This window comes from Pholcus phalangioides, unplaced genomic scaffold (genome assembly GCF_987345545.1).
Source record: "Pholcus phalangioides strain wild (caught in Gottingen) unplaced genomic scaffold, Ppha-v1.0 ptg000024l_1, whole genome shotgun sequence".
NCBI lineage: Eukaryota > Metazoa > Arthropoda > Arachnida > Araneae > Pholcidae > Pholcus > Pholcus phalangioides.
This window is the reverse complement of record NW_028301616.1, coordinates 27210650-27229686: the sequence shown is the minus strand read 5'-3', so window position 1 is coordinate 27229686 and position 19037 is coordinate 27210650. Positions and strand designations below refer to the sequence as shown.

Here is a 19037-nt window from a genome sequence, read left to right as displayed (position 1 = left end):
GAAGACCCCCGTAAAAAGTATGTCTCACATAAACGGTGCCATCTTAATGCATGGGCACGACCCGGGGACCTCAAGAAACAAGGGGCTCACAAAAATGAGAGCCGGGTGAAATTGTCTAGAATTTACCAGGTAGGGCCTCAGAAAGACCAACTTGGCCCGGGGGCCCATGATGCTCTCAAGACGGCCCTGCACATAAATTAAAATTATACAATAGCAAGCCTAAGTTATCAATTATCTGTTTTTGAAGACTCAAATGTAAGTTTATAATTTTGAAAATAAAATTGAAGCTCAGCAAAAAATAATTAGTGGCTTATCTAGTGGCAGTGGCGGAAATAAAGTCGGTCGAGGCCCCAGGGGCGCAAGCAAAAGAAAATATTGGGTCCCTTAAATTAGAGAAAAGTATGAAATTTGGGTTTTTGGGGCCCTTTCGAAGTCGGGGCCCCGTGCGCGTGCCCGCCGTTGCATCCGCTGCAGTCTAATGATAAAAAATAACAGTGGAACTGTTTCTCGTGATGTGAAAGTTCCGATTTTTATCATATTTACCGTTAGTGTCGCCATCTATTGCATTTGATATAAAATACATTTTGGATGCTTACTGAGCAACCAGAAGCTCTCTCTATAAAGACAGCAATCACAATAGAGACGTCGCTTATTTTAATGCCAGATAATGTTATCATTCGGGTATTGTTATCACTAGAGCCCGGATTATATGTACTGAAAAAACGGTTAAAGATGCTCTAAAAACATTCAAATACGCATTTAAAAATGTCAAAATTTTAAACCTTAAAAGACCCAGAAAAGTTAAAAATTCCAAAATACAGTCGAATCCCGTTATAACGAACTCCAAGAGACCAGAAAAATCACTTCGTTATAACGAAATTTCGTAATAAAGGAATTCCATGTTTCTGTATTGTTTTTATGTAAACTTATCTGAGGGATTAGAAAAGTGTTCGTTAAAACGAGATTTTCGCTATAACTGTATTCGTTAAAACGGGATTTGACTGTATGTACCAAAAATGGAAAAATATGCATTAAAAGAAAAACACCATGAAAAAAAAGGAAAAAGCAGATATGTTTTAAAAATGCATGTTTTCTATTTTCTCAGTGTTTTTATTTTTCACTTCCCGAATTGCTGAAATGATTCGGATTTTGGCCGGCCATTTTCCGAAGTGGCCAGAGATTCCCTGGCCGAAGCTCGATGTGCTGATGTAAGGTGGCCAGATAGGAGCCGCATAATTTTCTTTTTTTATCGCCAACACATGACTATGTATAGTATCTGTATTGGATTAGCTGCATGTGACGAGAGGGGGTAAACAGTGAAATTTGGCAGAAAAAACTATAAAAATAATTATGTAAACATAGTTTTTTTTTCTGCTAAATTTTGGGGACAAAATGATTACCGCATCGTGACTACTATTTGATAAATTGTCATAATTAAGATGGACATAATCACTACGAAAATATACGAAAACTTGACGTTGATCCCGAATCACGGACTTTTGTTATCGGGATTAAGCCAGGGATCACCGGCCACTTCGAGAATTGGCCAACGAAATTTTGTCAATTTCGGGCTTTGGCAGTAACATATACACAGCGTATGCAAATGGCTTCCACAAATTTCTTATTTAATCATTTTTAATTTCTAGTTTGCAGTAGCTGCGTGCTCAGTAACGAAACACCGGTAACAAAAGAATTTCGGCACTATTTCTAAAAAAAAATTTAACACTTTTTGTGACACATCTCTAGAGATAACGTTACAATATGTAAAATTTCGTTTTAAGTTATCAAAACTCTTCAGTTTATGTTATCGACTTTTTCTTTTTTTATGGCGAGTCAAAATACCCAATTATTTTCCGCGATTGGCGATTTTTCAGATACTTTAGCGATAATGGAACAACTTCGCGGACCGTATTTCTACACCCCTGGAATGGAAGATTTGTGTATCCTTCCACAGGGGCGTGAGCAGCATTGACCTCTGGAGGGGGAGGCACCAAAAACTTGGGGGGGGGGGCAAATTTTCTTCCCGAGAAATTTTGATTTAAAATTTAAGAAATTTTAAAATTTAAGTGTTAAAATTTAAGAAATTTCAAATCAAAAAGCTTTCCTTCTTTCTTTCAAACCGAGCACAACTCGGGTCTATCACCATTTATGGGTGATTTACTACCTAGTGAGTTGTGTCGGAGGTGTAACTGTGTGTGTACCTAACAGTCTGAATGCATATGTAGTGTTGTGTTTTGATTTTTCAGTGCCGCCATCTACATTTCAGAAGTGAAGTGAGTGATGTGTTATGATTGAATTACATTTGTGCTGTTAATAGGTCTGTTGCTGTCTGTGGCGAGACTTTTTAACGGGGAGATCGGCTCGCATTCGCGCCTTGAAGTTGCGAACCACAGAAAACCAACTTCAGCTGACCACCACTATGGCGACGGTGGGGTTCGAACCCGGAGTCCGTCACTATGACCACTCGACCACCATAGCGGCCAAATCAAAAAGCATTCAAAGTAACAGAAATTGGTTATTATAGCGTGTAACCAATAGTGATCCCCATGATGGAGGAAATGTAGACATAACTGGGTCTGGCGCTCTACATCACTGTTCACGGTTACGGTTATAAGCATGTAAATGGTATATTCGCTTTCAATATTTCAATTTTTTCGCCGAAATATAAAATTTTTCTTATAGTTTTTTGTCGGCTTTTGGGATTCCCTGAGCACCCCCCTGCGTCCCTGTGTATTCGAGACATCAGAAATATGTAGAAGGCCGCACCCAATCGAAACACATGCGCAATTTACGGATGACACTAGATATTAAAGAGGCTTGCGTACGGCTAAAAAGGTCACGCATGCCAAAAGTTGAGAATGACTGATTTTTTTCATTGTTACTGATTTTCCTCCTATCAGCCGTTTTGATTGTTGGTAAACTCTGGCACGTGAGCGTGAGACAGTCATTCTTGAAAGTGGTCAACAATGAACTTCGACTGTTATTTAAAGGGGGAAAAGCCATGCATCAAACTCATTCAGAACAGATTCCCATAACTTGGTCATCAAAGTAAGCAGGAGGTGTAAAAAACCGGGATATGACCAATGGTACTGTCCGGTGTCTAAAATTGACCCACTGCAGTAGATGTTAAAAAGGTTTCGTAAGCGTTAGGCTTTGGTCAGTTCGCAGTCATTTAATTCGGGTGGGTGTTATTAAACCTATTCTTGTAATAAGTTTAATTGGGATCGGGACATTACAGTATTTAGCTGTAAGACTGTGTAGTTGGCCTGTAGATCGAGAACGTTTCAATGAAGAAGAGGTGCTGAGGATGTAGGAAGAGGAACGAGGATGGTATCACTTGAGGAGGCAATCGGGTATCATTGATCTGGGTTCATTCCGGAGTGAACCCACTACTCTATTACACGTACAGTGTGATAAAGTAGGAGGGGGACCCGCCCAGGTGGGCACCCCCTTCTACCCGATGCAGTCTTTGGCTGAGTCGTGGAGGAATGAGGCAACTTCTCGAGTCGTTGACTGTGAATAATGGATAGGAATGGCAGAGGCAGAGGGAGAGGCAGGTCCAGGTCCATTCAATCCAGTTAGCGTCTGACTCATTGTAAAAGTCGATCTCACTTTTGGAGCGAGCTCGTTATAAGCGGGCCCGCTTATAACGAGCTCGCTTTTAATGACAGTCTGGATTTAATGAGCAAATTAATGCATTTTGTTTGATAAATGCTAATCGTATGATAATTCTGGTGAGCAGTGGTTTCACTGTAGCTCGGATTTAACGAGCAATTCGATAGGAAAATTTGGAAAAAGTAAATGGCTATAAATGACAACTTTACTTGCTTTAGGCAATTTTTCTGGCTGTAAGTGGTGGCTTTACTTGCTTGGACAATTGTTTGGGCTGTAACTGGCAACTTTATTTGCTTTCATTACTTTGTGGTGATATTCCGTATTTTTATGAAAGAAAGATAGTCAGCCTAGGCATTTATCGCGTTGTGTATTGATACTTTTATACAGGAAAAACTTTCACGGGTCGGATGGAACCCCTTGGTGAACCGCATTTGGCTTGCGGGCTGGATTTGTATGTGTGCCCCCCCCATATGCTATTCATAAGCGCTTTCACATTTTATAAAAGTTTTTTGTGCACACCCCCCCCCCCCTCCCCCCGGTGTAGAAGATTTGTGTATCCCTCCGTGATGTGTGTCTGCAATGTGAGAGAAGGCTGACGCACCCAATCAAAACCGTGTCCGGAAAATTCACCGCCAGCAATTCACCGACAACAATTCACCGCCGGAAAATTCACCGACCAACAATTCACCGCCGGAAAATTCACCGACCAACAATTCACCGCTAGGAAAATTCACCGACCAACAATTCACCACCATGCAATTCACCGACCAACAATTCACCGCTAGGAAAATTCACCGACCAACAATTCACCACCATGCAATTCACCGCTAGGAAAATTCACCGACCGACAATTCACCGCCATGCAATTCACCACTAGGAAAATTCACCGACTAGCAATTCACCGACAACAGTTCAATGCGAGGGAGTGAGCGATTGAGTTACTGAGTGAGTGACTGAGTGACCGAGTGAGTAAATGATTGAGTGACCGAGTCAGTGAATGTTAAGTAGGAGGCTTTCGTACAGCTGAAAAGGAGTGCGAGTCGCTCTAAGGCGACTGGATAGGGGACTCCTATTGTAGTGGCTATAAGTCGCTCTATAACGTGTCAATGACGTCACCGATGGCGCGAAATTGCCTGGATAGGATCATTCCTTACAGTAGCAGCAATGATATCTAACCTAACTTGATGCCTTTTATTTCGGCAATTACGAGACATCCCGCCTCTTTAAAAGCTTCTTATTTCGGTAATTACGAGCCCAGATACTACGTTGTGTTTTTCTGATATGCCAAACATGTTTTTCATTTCCTATTGAGTCAGCTTCTGCTCAAAGTTCGATAATAGAAGGAAAGAGAGGGTTTCTTTTTTTCATTTTGTTGGGGGTAGTATAAGAATATGCGTACAGTACAAAGATATAGAAAAGGCTAGAATTTCTCTGTCCCGGTTGTTGTTGTTTTTAATATTGTTCCCGGAGTTGGGTGGGAGAGCACTATCACCTGCACAGAGTTGGGGGAAAAATATTCTTTTTCCAAGATGGCAAACAATACCGGTAAAAAAAATGAATTCACGCTTAAATGGGAGAGATAGTTTGCGGACCGGCGAAAAATAATTCCATTTTACAGGATAGTTCAATTGCATTTCACCGGAGAGTTAGTGATTTCCACTGTGGCACTTGGATCAGTGAAATTTTTAAAAACCGCTTAAAGTGGTGAAATTGTTGCCCCAGTATTCAAAGTCTCAAGTGGGGAGGAAGACTATTTAAACTAATAGCAAGCTGAAAAATCATCTGGGTCCCGATGTTAATCAGCCGGGGCAGGGCTTTGCAATGCATGGTACGGACCTGTCGAAGTCTCTGGAACACACAAAAATACTATTATCGAGAGGAATTCGTATTTATGAACAAAGCCTCCGCACGAAGCTCGTGACGCCACTGAAGAAGTCCATTTCACCTATTGCCATTGGATATAGCTCGCCGACGCGTGCGATATCTTTACCTCCTTTTTTGCAGTATATCCAATGGCAATAGGAGGAATGAACTTCTTCATTGACGTCACAAACTTCGTGAGGAGGCCTTGCTCTATAGGTGGTGTTGGTTTATGACCATATAAAGAAAAATTTCACAAAACGTTTTCACATGGGTGAAGTTTCATTTATACCAGTGTTTCTTGACCTTTCTGAAAACAAGGAACAGTAAAATGTCTGAAACGGTTTGGCGGACCACTTTTATCCCGTATTACGGGACGTTCCAATAATTCCCATTGTTCCAATTTTTTCAATATATTTGTCCCGTTTAATCACTGACACTCTTATTTGAATTTTTAATATTTACCAAAGTCGGAATACATAGTGTTTTCGTGATATAAATCTCATTGTGATTTATGACCACATAAAGACATCCATCGCTGTCCAAACCTGATAAATCTCACATATTTATCAGGTTTAACGTTCTGTCCGCAATTTTTTTGGAATTTTAATTATGAGTGGTGATTGTGCCTACTTCTGACAATGTTTTTTGACGACAATTGGCGATGTCTCGTATCTAGTGGACTTTTATTTCAGATCCACACAGTTTACCGAATTTTATTTCTCTCAATGAGATATAGTCATCAGATCTTTAGTATGATCTTTTCGTGAAATGTATTATTAGTTTTGGCGATTTACAGCACCGTTTATTTCCACACCCTTCAGCAATTAATTAGCAAATTGCATTTAAAGCAATAAACTGAAATTTTTGTCAAAATTTAGTGATATCCAGTATTTAAGATCGCAATTTCCTGCATTCTCCTGAATGATGTATGGTGAACCTAGGCATGAAGGTATAATTATTATTTTTTTTTTGAAACCATATGGATATTATTAATATCAACTACAAAGGATGAATAATTTTCTCACGTCTGCTTGCGGACCACCTATGCCATCGTCGTAGACCATAAAAATAAGTCGAGAAACGCTGATCTATACTAATGTGTGTGCGGTATCATCATCTATAGATACCTGAATTTTCACAGTTTCGCGCCAATCCTCACATGAGCTGCAACTATCGATTGTGCCGTCAACTGCGCAAACTCAGTCACCATAGGAACTGTTTTTCACTTTTTGAAAACAATCGTCCATTGCCAAGAAATATTACCGAAAATAAAATAATAATAAAAAAAATACAGCAATATATTTTTTTTTCTCTTCCTTCAGCCACGAAACTCTTTCTACACACACACACACAAAAATCTCGCGTTAACAGTTAATATACAGTAGTTGTCAACCACGGCCCTTGTCTGTTCTTCTCTCCATTGAACCAATGAAATGAAAACGTTCTTGTGAACAGGACCTGTAGATTGGACAAAAAAAAAAAAAAGAAAACGGAAAAGGAGTTTTCGTTTTAGGAATAGAAGTAACACAAATCACAATCAACAGGCTGGACAGACTCACTCTTTTATATGTAATATACAGTGCATATATTCACCAGTAGTTATTAAAAATACATGCTAATATATTGGCCGATATGGCAGTTGTAAAAGATGGATAGATATTTCTAGAATGTGGTTTGTGTCGTCATGTGTCATTGATATGGATTTGATTATCGTGTTTCGGATCAAGCTATGAAGAAACCGAGTTCCGACACCGTTTCTGAATGCCAACCTTACACCTGAGAAAAACCGTGAGTGTTGAAAACAATTTCATAAATTTCTATTTTAAATGGTTGTTATATTTTTTTGCCGAGTCAGATTGCCTGATATCGATGCAAAAGTTTTATAAATATTTGATTAAAATAATGGTAAAACCTTTGTTGACGTACTACTCTTGGAGATTATTGAATTGGCTTGCCGTGCCATCAGAATTTCTACAACCTCGAGGGCATACTGGGCCGAAATTACTTCAAAATAATTTCGGAATCTATCAACTCGAATCACAGTGACGGCAGAGCTCGGTCATGTTCGTGTGGCTTTATTGTTCAAAGTTCAGCTTACTTCCGGCACAACTCAATCAGTAGTAAATTACCTATGGTGATAGACCGGAGTTGTGCTCTGTGTGAATGTTCAAAGTTCATTGTTAAATCATTCTTTAACCTTTTTTACAACTGAGGGAAGTAACCGAAGTAACACTAGTTGTACTTTTTTGAACAGTGAAAACAGTTGAACAATTCTGTGGTGTTTGGTCAGAACATGATGACTCCAAAATCACATTTTTGAGATATAAGCATATACATTGTCATTTAAACATCAAAAATAAAGCACACACACAAATATAAATTAAAATATCACACACCAGCATGTTGTTTAGCCGTACCCACGTATTTGTGCATTTATCTCACTTCTAATAAGTTATAATTAGCAAGACTTAATTTTAGATCAAAAAGCCAATTTTTGGAGATATCATATTCTGACCAAACACCACAGAATTCCGCAGACCGGTGGAAATGGGAGAAATAACTTGCAGACCGACCGGAGGAATAACCTGTAAAACAGGGAAAAAATAAACAGGTGAAATTATTTGTGAACCGGCAAAAACAAATAAACAGAAGGAATGATTTGTGAACCGGCAAAAACAAATAAACAGAAGGAATGATTTGTGCGGACTAGTAAAAGATAAATAATAGAAGAAATAATTTGAAGAACTAATAAACAAGTAAAAGATAATAACAGAAGAAATAATTTGCGGACTATGACAAGATAAATAATAGAAGAAATAATTTGCGGACTAGTACAGGATAAATAATAGAAGAAATAATTTGCGGACTAATAAAAGATAAATAATAGAAGAAATAATTTGAAGAACTAGTAAACAAGTAAAAGATAAATAATAGAAGAAATAATTTGAAGAACTAATAAACAAGTAAAAGATAATAACAGAAGAAATAATTTGCGGACTATGACAAGATAAATAATAGAAGAAATAATTTGCGGACTAGTACAGGATAAATAATAGAAGAAATAATTTGCGGACTAATAAAAGATAAATAATAGAAGAAATAATTTGAAGAACTAGTAAACAAGTAAAAGATAAATAATAGAAGAAATAATTTGAAGAACTAATAAACAAGTAAAAGATAATAACAGAAGAAATAATTTGCGGACTATGACAAGATAAATAATAGAAGAAATAATTTGCGGACTAGTACAGGATAAATAATAGAAGAAATAATTTGCGGACTAATAAAAGATAAATAATAGAAGAAATAATTTGAAGAACTAGTAAACAAGTAAAAGATAAATAATAGAAGAAATAATTTGAAGAACTAATAAACAAGTAAAAGATAAATAATAGAAGAAATAATTTGTGGACTAGTACAGGATAAATAATAGAAGAAATAATTTGAAGAACTAGTAAACAAGTAAAAGATAAATAATAGAAGAAATAATTTGCGGACTAGTACAGGATAAATAATATAAGAAATAATTTGTGGACTAGTACAGGATAAATAATAGAAGAAATAATTTGAAGAACTAGTAAACAAGTAAAAGATAAATAATAGAAGAAATAATTTGCGGACTAGTACAGGATAAATAATATAAGAAATAATTTGCGGACTAGTAAAAGATAAATAATAGAAGAAATAATTTGAAGAACTAGTAAACAAGTAAAAGATAAATAATAGAAGAAATAATTTGAGGAACTAATAAACAAGTAAAAGATAAATAACAGAAGAAATAATTTGCGGACCCTCTCCCCCCAGCAAAAAAATGACTAAATGGGAGAAATAATTAGCGAATCAGTGAGAATAAATAAATAGGAGAAAATTTTGCGGACCGGCAAAAAATAAGGGAAATAATAAGAGAACTGGCAGGAAATAAATGAATAGTAGAAAAATAGGGTGTCACTTGATTGTCGTGAAGTAACTTATATTCCGAAATTTTGAAATCAATGAACAATACGCAATGTAAATTCGAAAAAAATATTAACATGACATTTTTCACGGGGTTGGGGGGGGGGCCAGTTTCCCTAAAAACCCTCATACGACAATATTTCAAAACAGGCAACCCCAGTTCTTATGGCACTTGGTTCAATCTAAAAATATATCGACATTTTACACGGTATCATGAATTTCTGTGAAAGCGGTCAAAAAGACCGCTCCGGTAGTTCTAGGATTTGTTTGGATCTAGCCATATTGACTGCATTTGTTACTTACGCTGAAATTTCAACGGTTTTTTCATTTTTACTTATTCTCTTTCGTGTCGTATCATAACTAGAATATACAGTCGAAGAAATCCCTTCGTTATAAAAGAATTACAGGTTTTTGTGCATTGTTCCTATGAAAACGTGTCTAGGGGATTAGAAAAGTGTTCGTTGAAACGAGATTTTCGCTATAACGGTATTCGTTAAAACGGGATTCGACTGTATTTTTCCCCCCACAGTGTTTTCTCCTCAAAACTCATGACAATCTTTCAAATTTTGTTTCATTGCTTTAATTTTAGTTTTAAATTTAAAAAAAAACTAAATTTTAGCTCTTTTTATTTTCTATTGGAAATTTTTATTAACCCACATTTCATTTTTGATAAGAAGTTCTCGAGTAAAATCTCCGTTCCATTGGCTGATATAACGTAACTTAGGAAAACAAATTACTTGATTACCATCTTCACTCTTTCTAATATTCGAATCCCGTCTTGATGAATACCGTTATAGCGAGAATCTCATTTTAACGAACACTTTTCTAATCCTCCAGATAAATTTACATAGGAACGATGTAAAAACCTGGTCTTCCTTCATAAAGAAATTTTGTTTTAACGAAGTGATTTCTCCAGTCTATGGAGTTTGTTATAACCGGATTCGACTGTATTGCCAAAACATCGACTCGTCGTGAAGATTATTATTTTTATATTTTTCTTTAAGACAGACCTCAGATTATTTTTGTTTGTTTGTTTGCAAAAAACGTTTCAAAGTGCTTTTTATTGTTGCTGTTTTTTCACAATTTCCCCAACCGACTTCGGAAAAAATTGCCGAAACTTAGCATTGGCATATTACCCACAGATACCTTTTACTGTATAAGCAATGAATTTAAGTATCTTCCGTGTATGGTGTGTGAAACTCTTTTTCTTGATATGAATGTTAAAGAGGGATGTTATCATTTATAACATAGGCGGAGATAGACTTAAAAGTCTGGGGGGGGGCATGATGATGATGATGTCAATTTATATATACATATATGCATTAGATCAGTCGACTCCACCTTTGACGCTGGGGGGGGGGGGGGCGTATCTCCGCCCATGATTTATAATCAGGGAAATTACTTTAACTTACCCCGTATTTTAGTTGCTTTGTATCGTGAGAGAATACGAAACTTCACGTCAAATGAATCGAAATTTCATAGACCCAGATATAGCTTTACACTCCCTGATTTGGATATTCAAAAATCTCGTTTTCGAAAGTCACCATTTTGAATGGGAAAAAAATTTAGTTTAAATTTGAAAAGTAAGATTTACAAAAAAACTGTAAAATCTTATCCTTGTACATGTATAAAAACAATCAAACACTTCACAATTTTGCAAAAAAAAAAAAAAAGAAATATCTCGTCATTATTGAAAAGTTATAAAATCTTATGAACCAAAAGTGAAATTTCAGTCATAAAATTTAGGAATAATAATAATAATACCATTCCGAAATAATAATGATCTCTTCAATATCTCGAAAGTGAAAATAGAATATGGTTACAATAATGTAACTCGAGTGTGTACAGTAGCTTTATAAGAGCTTTCCAAAATACATTACCGCTTCTCACATTGTTACTACTCAAAGTTTGATTTCAAAGTGATTCGAACGACGCCAAACTGTTAACAATAAATTGGCAATTAGGTTCGAATATATACGTTTTTTACGTTTCCTCCATCCATTAACGAAATACTACAAATATCGAGATTTTTGTTTCATTTACAAATGGTTTATAAGCTCGATTTGTAATCACCTATACGCTGTCGCCTTGGTAATATCGACGCAACATCACTAATACAGCCTGCATAGGCTGCACAAATGCCGCAAAAGTACAACTTGATGGCACAGAGTTGAGTTTAGAGCTTGATTTCCAAAGAAAAAAACCAAGTGACGATAAAAAAAATTAGTGCTTATTCCCCCCCCTAAATCACCGATTCTCAAAAACTCTTGTCACAAGCGTCTCTCTTATGCAATTTATGGTTCCTCTGCGGCTCCCCAGAACAGTTTGGTAGATGTTTTCCCATATAAAAGAACCTTCTCAAAGCATAAATAGGCACACATAAATAAGTATCTCCAGCTCGCCGAGACGCCACTGATAATGGTTGGCAGCGCACACTTTAAAAAACACTGCCCTATATATAACACATGTTTTGATGTAGAAAAAATTGATTCAGCTGTTTTGAAATACCCTCATCAGTTTTTCCTTTATAATTTTTTTTCTCCATCAAATTTCTTCAAAATTCAAAAAAACCTTTTATTTGTTTTGGTTTTTTTTTTTGTATAAAATACACACTTTTCGATTTTTTTTTTGCTTAATGCTTAATTAAAATACAAACTTTTATATTTCGTTTTGCATGAAATACGCATTTTTCAAAAGATAACATAATAAAACTCTTCTGAATACAAACACTTTTAAACATATTTTTTTCACAAAATGCGCATTGTTCAATTTTCGAAATAAAATACACATTTTTCGATTTTCGCATAAAATAAACATTTTCCAATTTTGTTTCGAAAAAAAAAATGATTTTTCAAATTTTTCTTCGTTCAAAGTACACAATTCTTAAATTTTTTTGCATAGAACACATACAGTATTTCAAAAAGAAGAAGAAAATCGATCGTTCGATCGTTTTTACATCAGTGTCATTTCATACAAACGAAGCTTAATTACGCTGGAGCTAATTTACAATTTCCTATCCATACCTATCACGGGTCTAGAAATCCTAAGTAGTTAAATCGAAGATTATTTCGGCACCAACTATTCGTCCTGAAAAATCTATTAAATGCAGAGGTGTACGCAGTGTGTGTAGGGGGGATAAGGGGCATATGGGGCTAATGTAATCCCGTAAAAAATTGAATTTAAATAATGACTTAAAAATAATACCTTTATATACTAATTTAATCAATTTCATTTGATTTAAATGCTGTTCTGAATGAGCAAAATAACTCAACTTTTTTTAAGCCCCTCCCCCGCACCCCATCCCTCACAAACCATAAAGATCGATCTTGAGTATGGCCCTGAATGAATGACGTAAATCAGTGTTTCTCAATCTATGATCCGCAGGTAGACTTGATAATTCCAGCTAAATGAAAAATTATTCGATTATTTTGTCGTAAATCGATGTTATGCCTTCTTACTAAGCAATACCTGATCGAAGAAATTGATCCTAAATACGGGATATCAAAAATTGCAGCCAAAAATGTCATTTACGACAAATTTGCTAATTACTGCTAAAACTGCTGAAAGGTAGATAAATGGAGGGCTGATACAAATCGCAGTAAACAAAAATATACTTCACGAAAAACCATTCCAATGATCCGGTGACCATATTTTATTGAGGTAAAGTACGGGAAACTGAGATCTTGAAAATGTTATAAAATGCTATACGTATATCGCCAATTGTTGTCAAAAACGTTGCCATAAATTAGCGAAATCACAAATTTTTGTTAAAATTGCTGAAAAACTGCGAAAAAAACCAAATATATGATAGATAGAACCCTCACAAAACCGTACTGATGCAAAGCAACTTCCGTTAGTACCTCAAAAGAGGCAGGGTTGTGTCGGAAAAAGTTAGTGAAGATTTATAGCAATGACCCCCCGCCCTTGCCCCGTGCTCCCATGTATCGAATCACTCGCGTCCTTCTCTCCATGAAGACGGCTATCAACTCGTACAAGCCATTTGACTAAAATTGACAGCTGAGCCCAATGACTAGGGAGAAAAATGGTATATGTACGAATCCATAATAACCTTGTGGAATGCTCCATAATAATGTTTTTTGCATTATGCTTTAAAGTAAAAAATCGTTATTGTTTATCCCTAAAATTGCCACTCTGTTAAGTTTAGCAGTTGCTCCGGTTCGTCCTTTCTTGTAATTCTGGCTCTGCCTAAATTGGAGTGTTCAGAGTAAAGTCACGGAATTTTTTCAAAAACTGCAAGATTTTCAGCACCGACGGTAGCTGCTGTGCATCTTAGCAAGTACCTATTTCGGCACACCCTCCTCATAATTTTTAACGAACACAAAGTAAACTTAGCACACTCTCTTGTTCAGCGTACGGAGCACCAGTCCCCCCCCCCCTCGTTGCGGCTCTGCCTGCAATTGTACAAATATTCAAGCATCACACTTCACTTACAATTTGAACGGCAGATGGCAGCACTAACTGTACTCACAACACTATATAAGCACGCAGACAGTTAGGTGCATCAAATCTCTCTCTCTCTCTCTCTCAGCTAGGTATAGCTCATGTAACTCACATCTGAAAGCGGATAAAATGGTAGTGAATTGTCCAATGACGGTAGGCCGGAGTTGCGCGTCGTTTGAAAATAAAAGGACTGATGGTACCACTGTATTTTATTTTGTTTAAAAATATGTTAAAAGTTCCAGCACAAAACCGGCTTAGAGTGCAGCAATATTGCAATTCAGCTTGTGAAACAATAAACGAGATTGCAGTCTTTGTCTGCTGTATGGCAAGCGTTCTTTAAATTCATTTCTCCATCTGCTAAGTTTTACCGAATTAAAAAAAAAAATATATATATATATATAACTCATAAAACAGCCGGTGGTGGCTCTAGTACGAGCGACTTCGATGGAAATATGCAAATGAGACGGTTATGAGAATTTGCGCTCCTAATCCACAAGCAGTTCACCGTTTGTAAACCGAGTATGTAGACCTGCTGCACTCTGCCGTTGCTGGATTTGTGACTCGCCTGTAATGTGTTATCTTCTGTGGTGGTGGTCACTGCTGCAATAAACGATTTGGAGTCATTCTGTTCGTCATTTTATTCGACGTATGGACATTGGCGCCACCTATCTGCTGGTTTTGTAAATTTTTTTCCTGTCTTAAAAAAATTCCCGTGACCCATCGATGCTAACCCTGCAAACCGTTTTTTTATTTCGGTTATTTTTCCGGTTTTTATGAATTTTTAAAGTTTCTTTGTACTTTTTGCCCACCCTACATTTATAAATAAAGAAAACTTTGCCAAAATTTTTGATTGAAAATTAATTTTAATTTCGGTGTTAAACGTATAAAACTCAAATTCTCGCTTAATTCGTTTTTGCGTCTCAAGTCTAGAGATATAATAATATCAATTAAATTTCTTTCTGGTAAAAAAAAAAAACCCCTAATTTCTACGAATAAATAAATAGTCATTGGAACAATTTGGTAAAATTTTGCATTTTTGAAAACTACTTGTTAAATGGCACCGATGTTTTCAAACAAACCAAGGGTATACCCATGGGCACATGTTTTTCTAGTGCCTTTCCTTCGCGAACATTTTTTTCAAATTTTTATCAAACTAATATTTTCGCTAAATATAAAATCATGGACTTTAGATACATTGATGACCTCATAATATTTAATTTCGAAAATTTTCTTGAACTAAGTGGCGAAATATACCCTACGGACACTTGACACTCAAAAGAACCAATCATGATCCTCTTACAGCCGATTTCCTTGACTTGAAAATATGTTTGCATTACATTTATCAGAATTATTGGTAAAAGAAAATAATTTGAAGTTGATTTTCTTTCCAATTCTAATATAAGTGTATTAAAATTTTGAAAAATATATTTTTTGTGCAACTATGACGAATCAAAAAAAAATTGCAATAATGTTGATAGATAGATAGAATCACTCACAACCCCGGACTGATGCAAAGCAACTTACTTCCGTTACCTCAAAAGAGGCAGGGTTGTGTCAAAAAAATTAATAGTAGCGGTCCCCCTGCCCCGTGCTTGCAAGTATCAATCACTCGCGTCGTTCTCCCTATGAAGACAGCTATCTATTGCAATAATGTAAATGACTTCATTAAAGCCTTTTCTGATCTTTTAAATATCTTGAGTGGCAACGGTTTACCATCTTCCTTCATGGGATTCAAAATTTGCCCACGTTTTTTGAGTTGCTAGCCTTTGTTTCACATTCTCGTGACACTTTTATTTTGAAGATGAATCTCTGGTAGGAATTTTTTAATTTCCTATCATATAGTAACCTTCAGAGAGAGAGAGAGAGAGAGGGAGTGTGTGTGTGTGTGTGTGTGTGTGTGTGTGTGTGTGTGTGTGTGTGTGTGTGTGTGTGTGTGTGTGTGTGTGTGTGTGTGTTACACAATATTATGTGGTAGTGTCAGTCACTGATGTGTCACTGATATTTTGTTTTGGTGTACTTCTAGTGATTTCACTTTTTTGTGTGTTTTTCAAAATTGATTTTTTTTTTTTTTTTTTTTTTGCATTTTTTCAATTTTGCCTTTTTTTTTCATGTTCTTTGACTTCCATATCTTGCTTCGCAGAAAATGTCGGAGGGACGGATGGTAAATAATGCCTATGTTTGGCTTTTGGGACATGAATGAACGCCAGAACTTTGCCACTGGACTTATCCCGTTGCCAAGATATCTTTTCCAGCCCAACTTCAGTTGCTTTTGGGACAATTGGGGGGGGGGGGGGGGGCTTTGATGAAGACCTCATTATTACATTTATTTTCCTGGTTTTCTCTTTTTGTTTTGTGTTATAATTTTTCACTTATATAGGCCTACGTACAGGATGATTCAGAAAAGACGGGGAAAACCTTTAAGAGATGATAGTAGGCTACAATACAACTATTGTCATCAATCAAAAAATGTATGGTCTAACATGAAATGCAAACGCGCTAGCGCTTTTCGAAACAGCCGCTCTGCAAACGTTAAAACGGCATTCCTTTTGAAATTTATCGGAAGAAAAAGAACACCATGCAGGCAAATATAACCTGGGGAAGAAGAAGAAACAAGTATGCAAATCTGCTTCACAGTGCATCAGACTGGGAACCAAGAAAGGATCCCGTTTCGCGCAGCTGCCAAATGTTTTCGGATTGGGCAACCGCCTGTGGGGAAAACCGAACATTCGTGCTGCGTCTGTGGTGCTTCCGTTTGCAGTTCCGTAAATGAAATGCATGTCTGTGTTTTCAATGTTACTAAAATGTGCCATTATCCCGTGCGTTACAACTGTTAGAACGGGTTTGCACGCTGGAATAACTTCACAGGGCTGGCGTCTGCGCCTTTTATTCACTGCGACGCAGATTTGCATACGGTATCTTCTTCTTCCCCAGGTTACATTTGCATGCATGTATGGCGTTCTTTTTTCTCCCGATAGATTTCAACAGGAATGCCGTTTTAAGGTTTGCGGAGCGACCGTTTCGAAACGCGCGTTTGCCATGCATGTTAGACCATGCATTCTTTGATGACATTTGTTTGTATTTGTGTGCACTATCAACTCTTAAAGTTTTTCCCATCTTTTCTGAATTATCCTATGTATATATATACATAGTTTCCGCAAATATTTCATATTTCTTTGAATTTGAAGAAGCTTTAGATAATAGCACGCTTGAAATTAAATAATAGTAAAACACTTGAAACTGCACCTCATGAAATGCAGAGCAATTCTAGAACGTAAGTTAGGCGTGATTTTTAATCTGTATCTGGTGAGAGAACTTTAATTAAAAAGGTAAATCAATTAATTTTTTATTTTTTAACTTAATAAGATAAGAAGCAATCCTTGAAAAAGAAGAGATGGGAAATAACGGGGAACTCATATGCAGGGCCGTAACTAGGATTTTCCCCACCAGGGGAAACATTTTTTTACTGCCTCCACAACTTTAAAATTCGATAATATTTTAATGGTTTTCTTTGTTCCCACTTAAAACTGCCCCGCCACTGAATTTTGCCGCCCGGGACAGTTGCCCCCCCCTATAGTTACTGCCCAGTTCTTATATGGTCATATTTTTTCACGTTTTTCAGATCATAAATGCTTGAATATTTTGAAAATTTTTAGGCCATAAAAATTCGGGCCTTAATGATAATAAATATTACTATCGTACCCCCAATATAATGATACAATACAAGTATGAATTACCGTATGCAGTATATACAGGGTGATCAGCGAATAAGCCCTTATTTCAAAATTAAATATGTCTACAACAAAGGTCAATAGAATTATGCGGTAAACGGTACGTTTATTAGCAAAACTGTAAGAATGTTGTACAGAAATTTCGAAAATTTAGTTTTTTTTTAATTTTTTAAAATTTAAAAAAAAAGCAAAACTGGAGATTTTGGGGTTCCGAAAATCCTCATTTGTGTGAAGAGAAACCACTGCATTCGCCTAAAGTTACTGCATGGGCTGCGGTATGCGCCATGTGTGCTGACAAATTGTTCCAAAATTGTAACGTAAAGCTCAGTAGTAATCGTTTCCCGCACGAAGAAGGGGCCGATAATGCCTCTGGCGCATACCGCAGCCCATGCAGTAACTTTAGACGAACGCAGTGGTTTCTCTTCACACAAATGAGGATTTTCGGAACCCCAAAATCTCCAGTTTTGCTTCTTTTTTTTTTTAAATTTAAAAAAATTAAAAAAAAACTAAATTTTCGAAATTTTTGCACAACATTCTTACAGTTTTGCTAATAAACGTACCGTTTACCGCATAATTCTATTGATCTTTGTTGTAGAGATATTTAATTTTGAAATAAGGGCTTATTCGCTGATCACCCTGTATATACTGTACAATACAATTCATCATGTTTGACAACGACGCGACGCTTAGGCATTATATATAATCGCTAGTAAAAGTGGTAAATTTAGGAAAATTTATAAAACTTAACAAAATGCTCGGCGATTATGCATAATAATCGGTTATTGTGTGGGCCGCTGGCCATGCGTCGGAGACCCCGGCTGTGTAGATCTATCATAAAATATTATAATTTTTTTTCTTCAAAAATCAAAGTGTTTGGCTAAGGCCGGGATTACACAATAAAATTTTGATGAAAAAATCTTTTATAAAACTGGAAAAATTCAACCAATAAGCGCATCGGTTACACTCCACCAAATACAACAGGTGATCTTATTGGTTGAATTTTTCGAGTTTTATCTCAAAGAGCTTTTACAAAACTTTAATAGTGTAATCCCGACCCCCAACTCGAAAATACTTTCAAACGCAAAACCTACATTAAAGCCGGGTTTTCCTTGGAGCAGGTTTTCTACGATGCGTGCTGCGTAGAAACGCTGATCGGTTAAAAAAAACCTGAATATTTCAGGTTTCCATCAATCTCCTCCTTCACGCTGCACACGACGCAGAAATCCTACACCTAGGAAAACCCGGCTTTAATGATATGAGAATGAAAAAAAGGTGGATGAACCGTGCTTTTTACGCATTCAGATCGACGCGTCTCGAATCACGCAAATGTAAAAACTTCATCGCGTGAGTATCTCAGTGCATTGTCTCTAAACAAGAACTATATGCTCTTAATTTAAAAATAATAGCGATAATGCA

General features: G+C 36.4%; 1 protein-coding gene across 1 annotated transcript in view; it reads left to right on the top strand.

Annotated features, from left to right (window-relative positions):
* Positions 1–6835: 6835 nt before the first annotated feature.
* Positions 6836–19037, top strand: part of LOC149069119 (kyphoscoliosis peptidase-like) — a 54392-nt gene continuing 42190 nt past the window's right edge. The window contains exon 1 of the mRNA XM_089251132.1: positions 6836–7266. Coding sequence (XP_089107258.1) covers positions 7240–7266 — 27 coding nt within the window. The 5' untranslated portion in view covers positions 6836–7239. The remainder of the gene's footprint in view (positions 7267–19037) is intronic.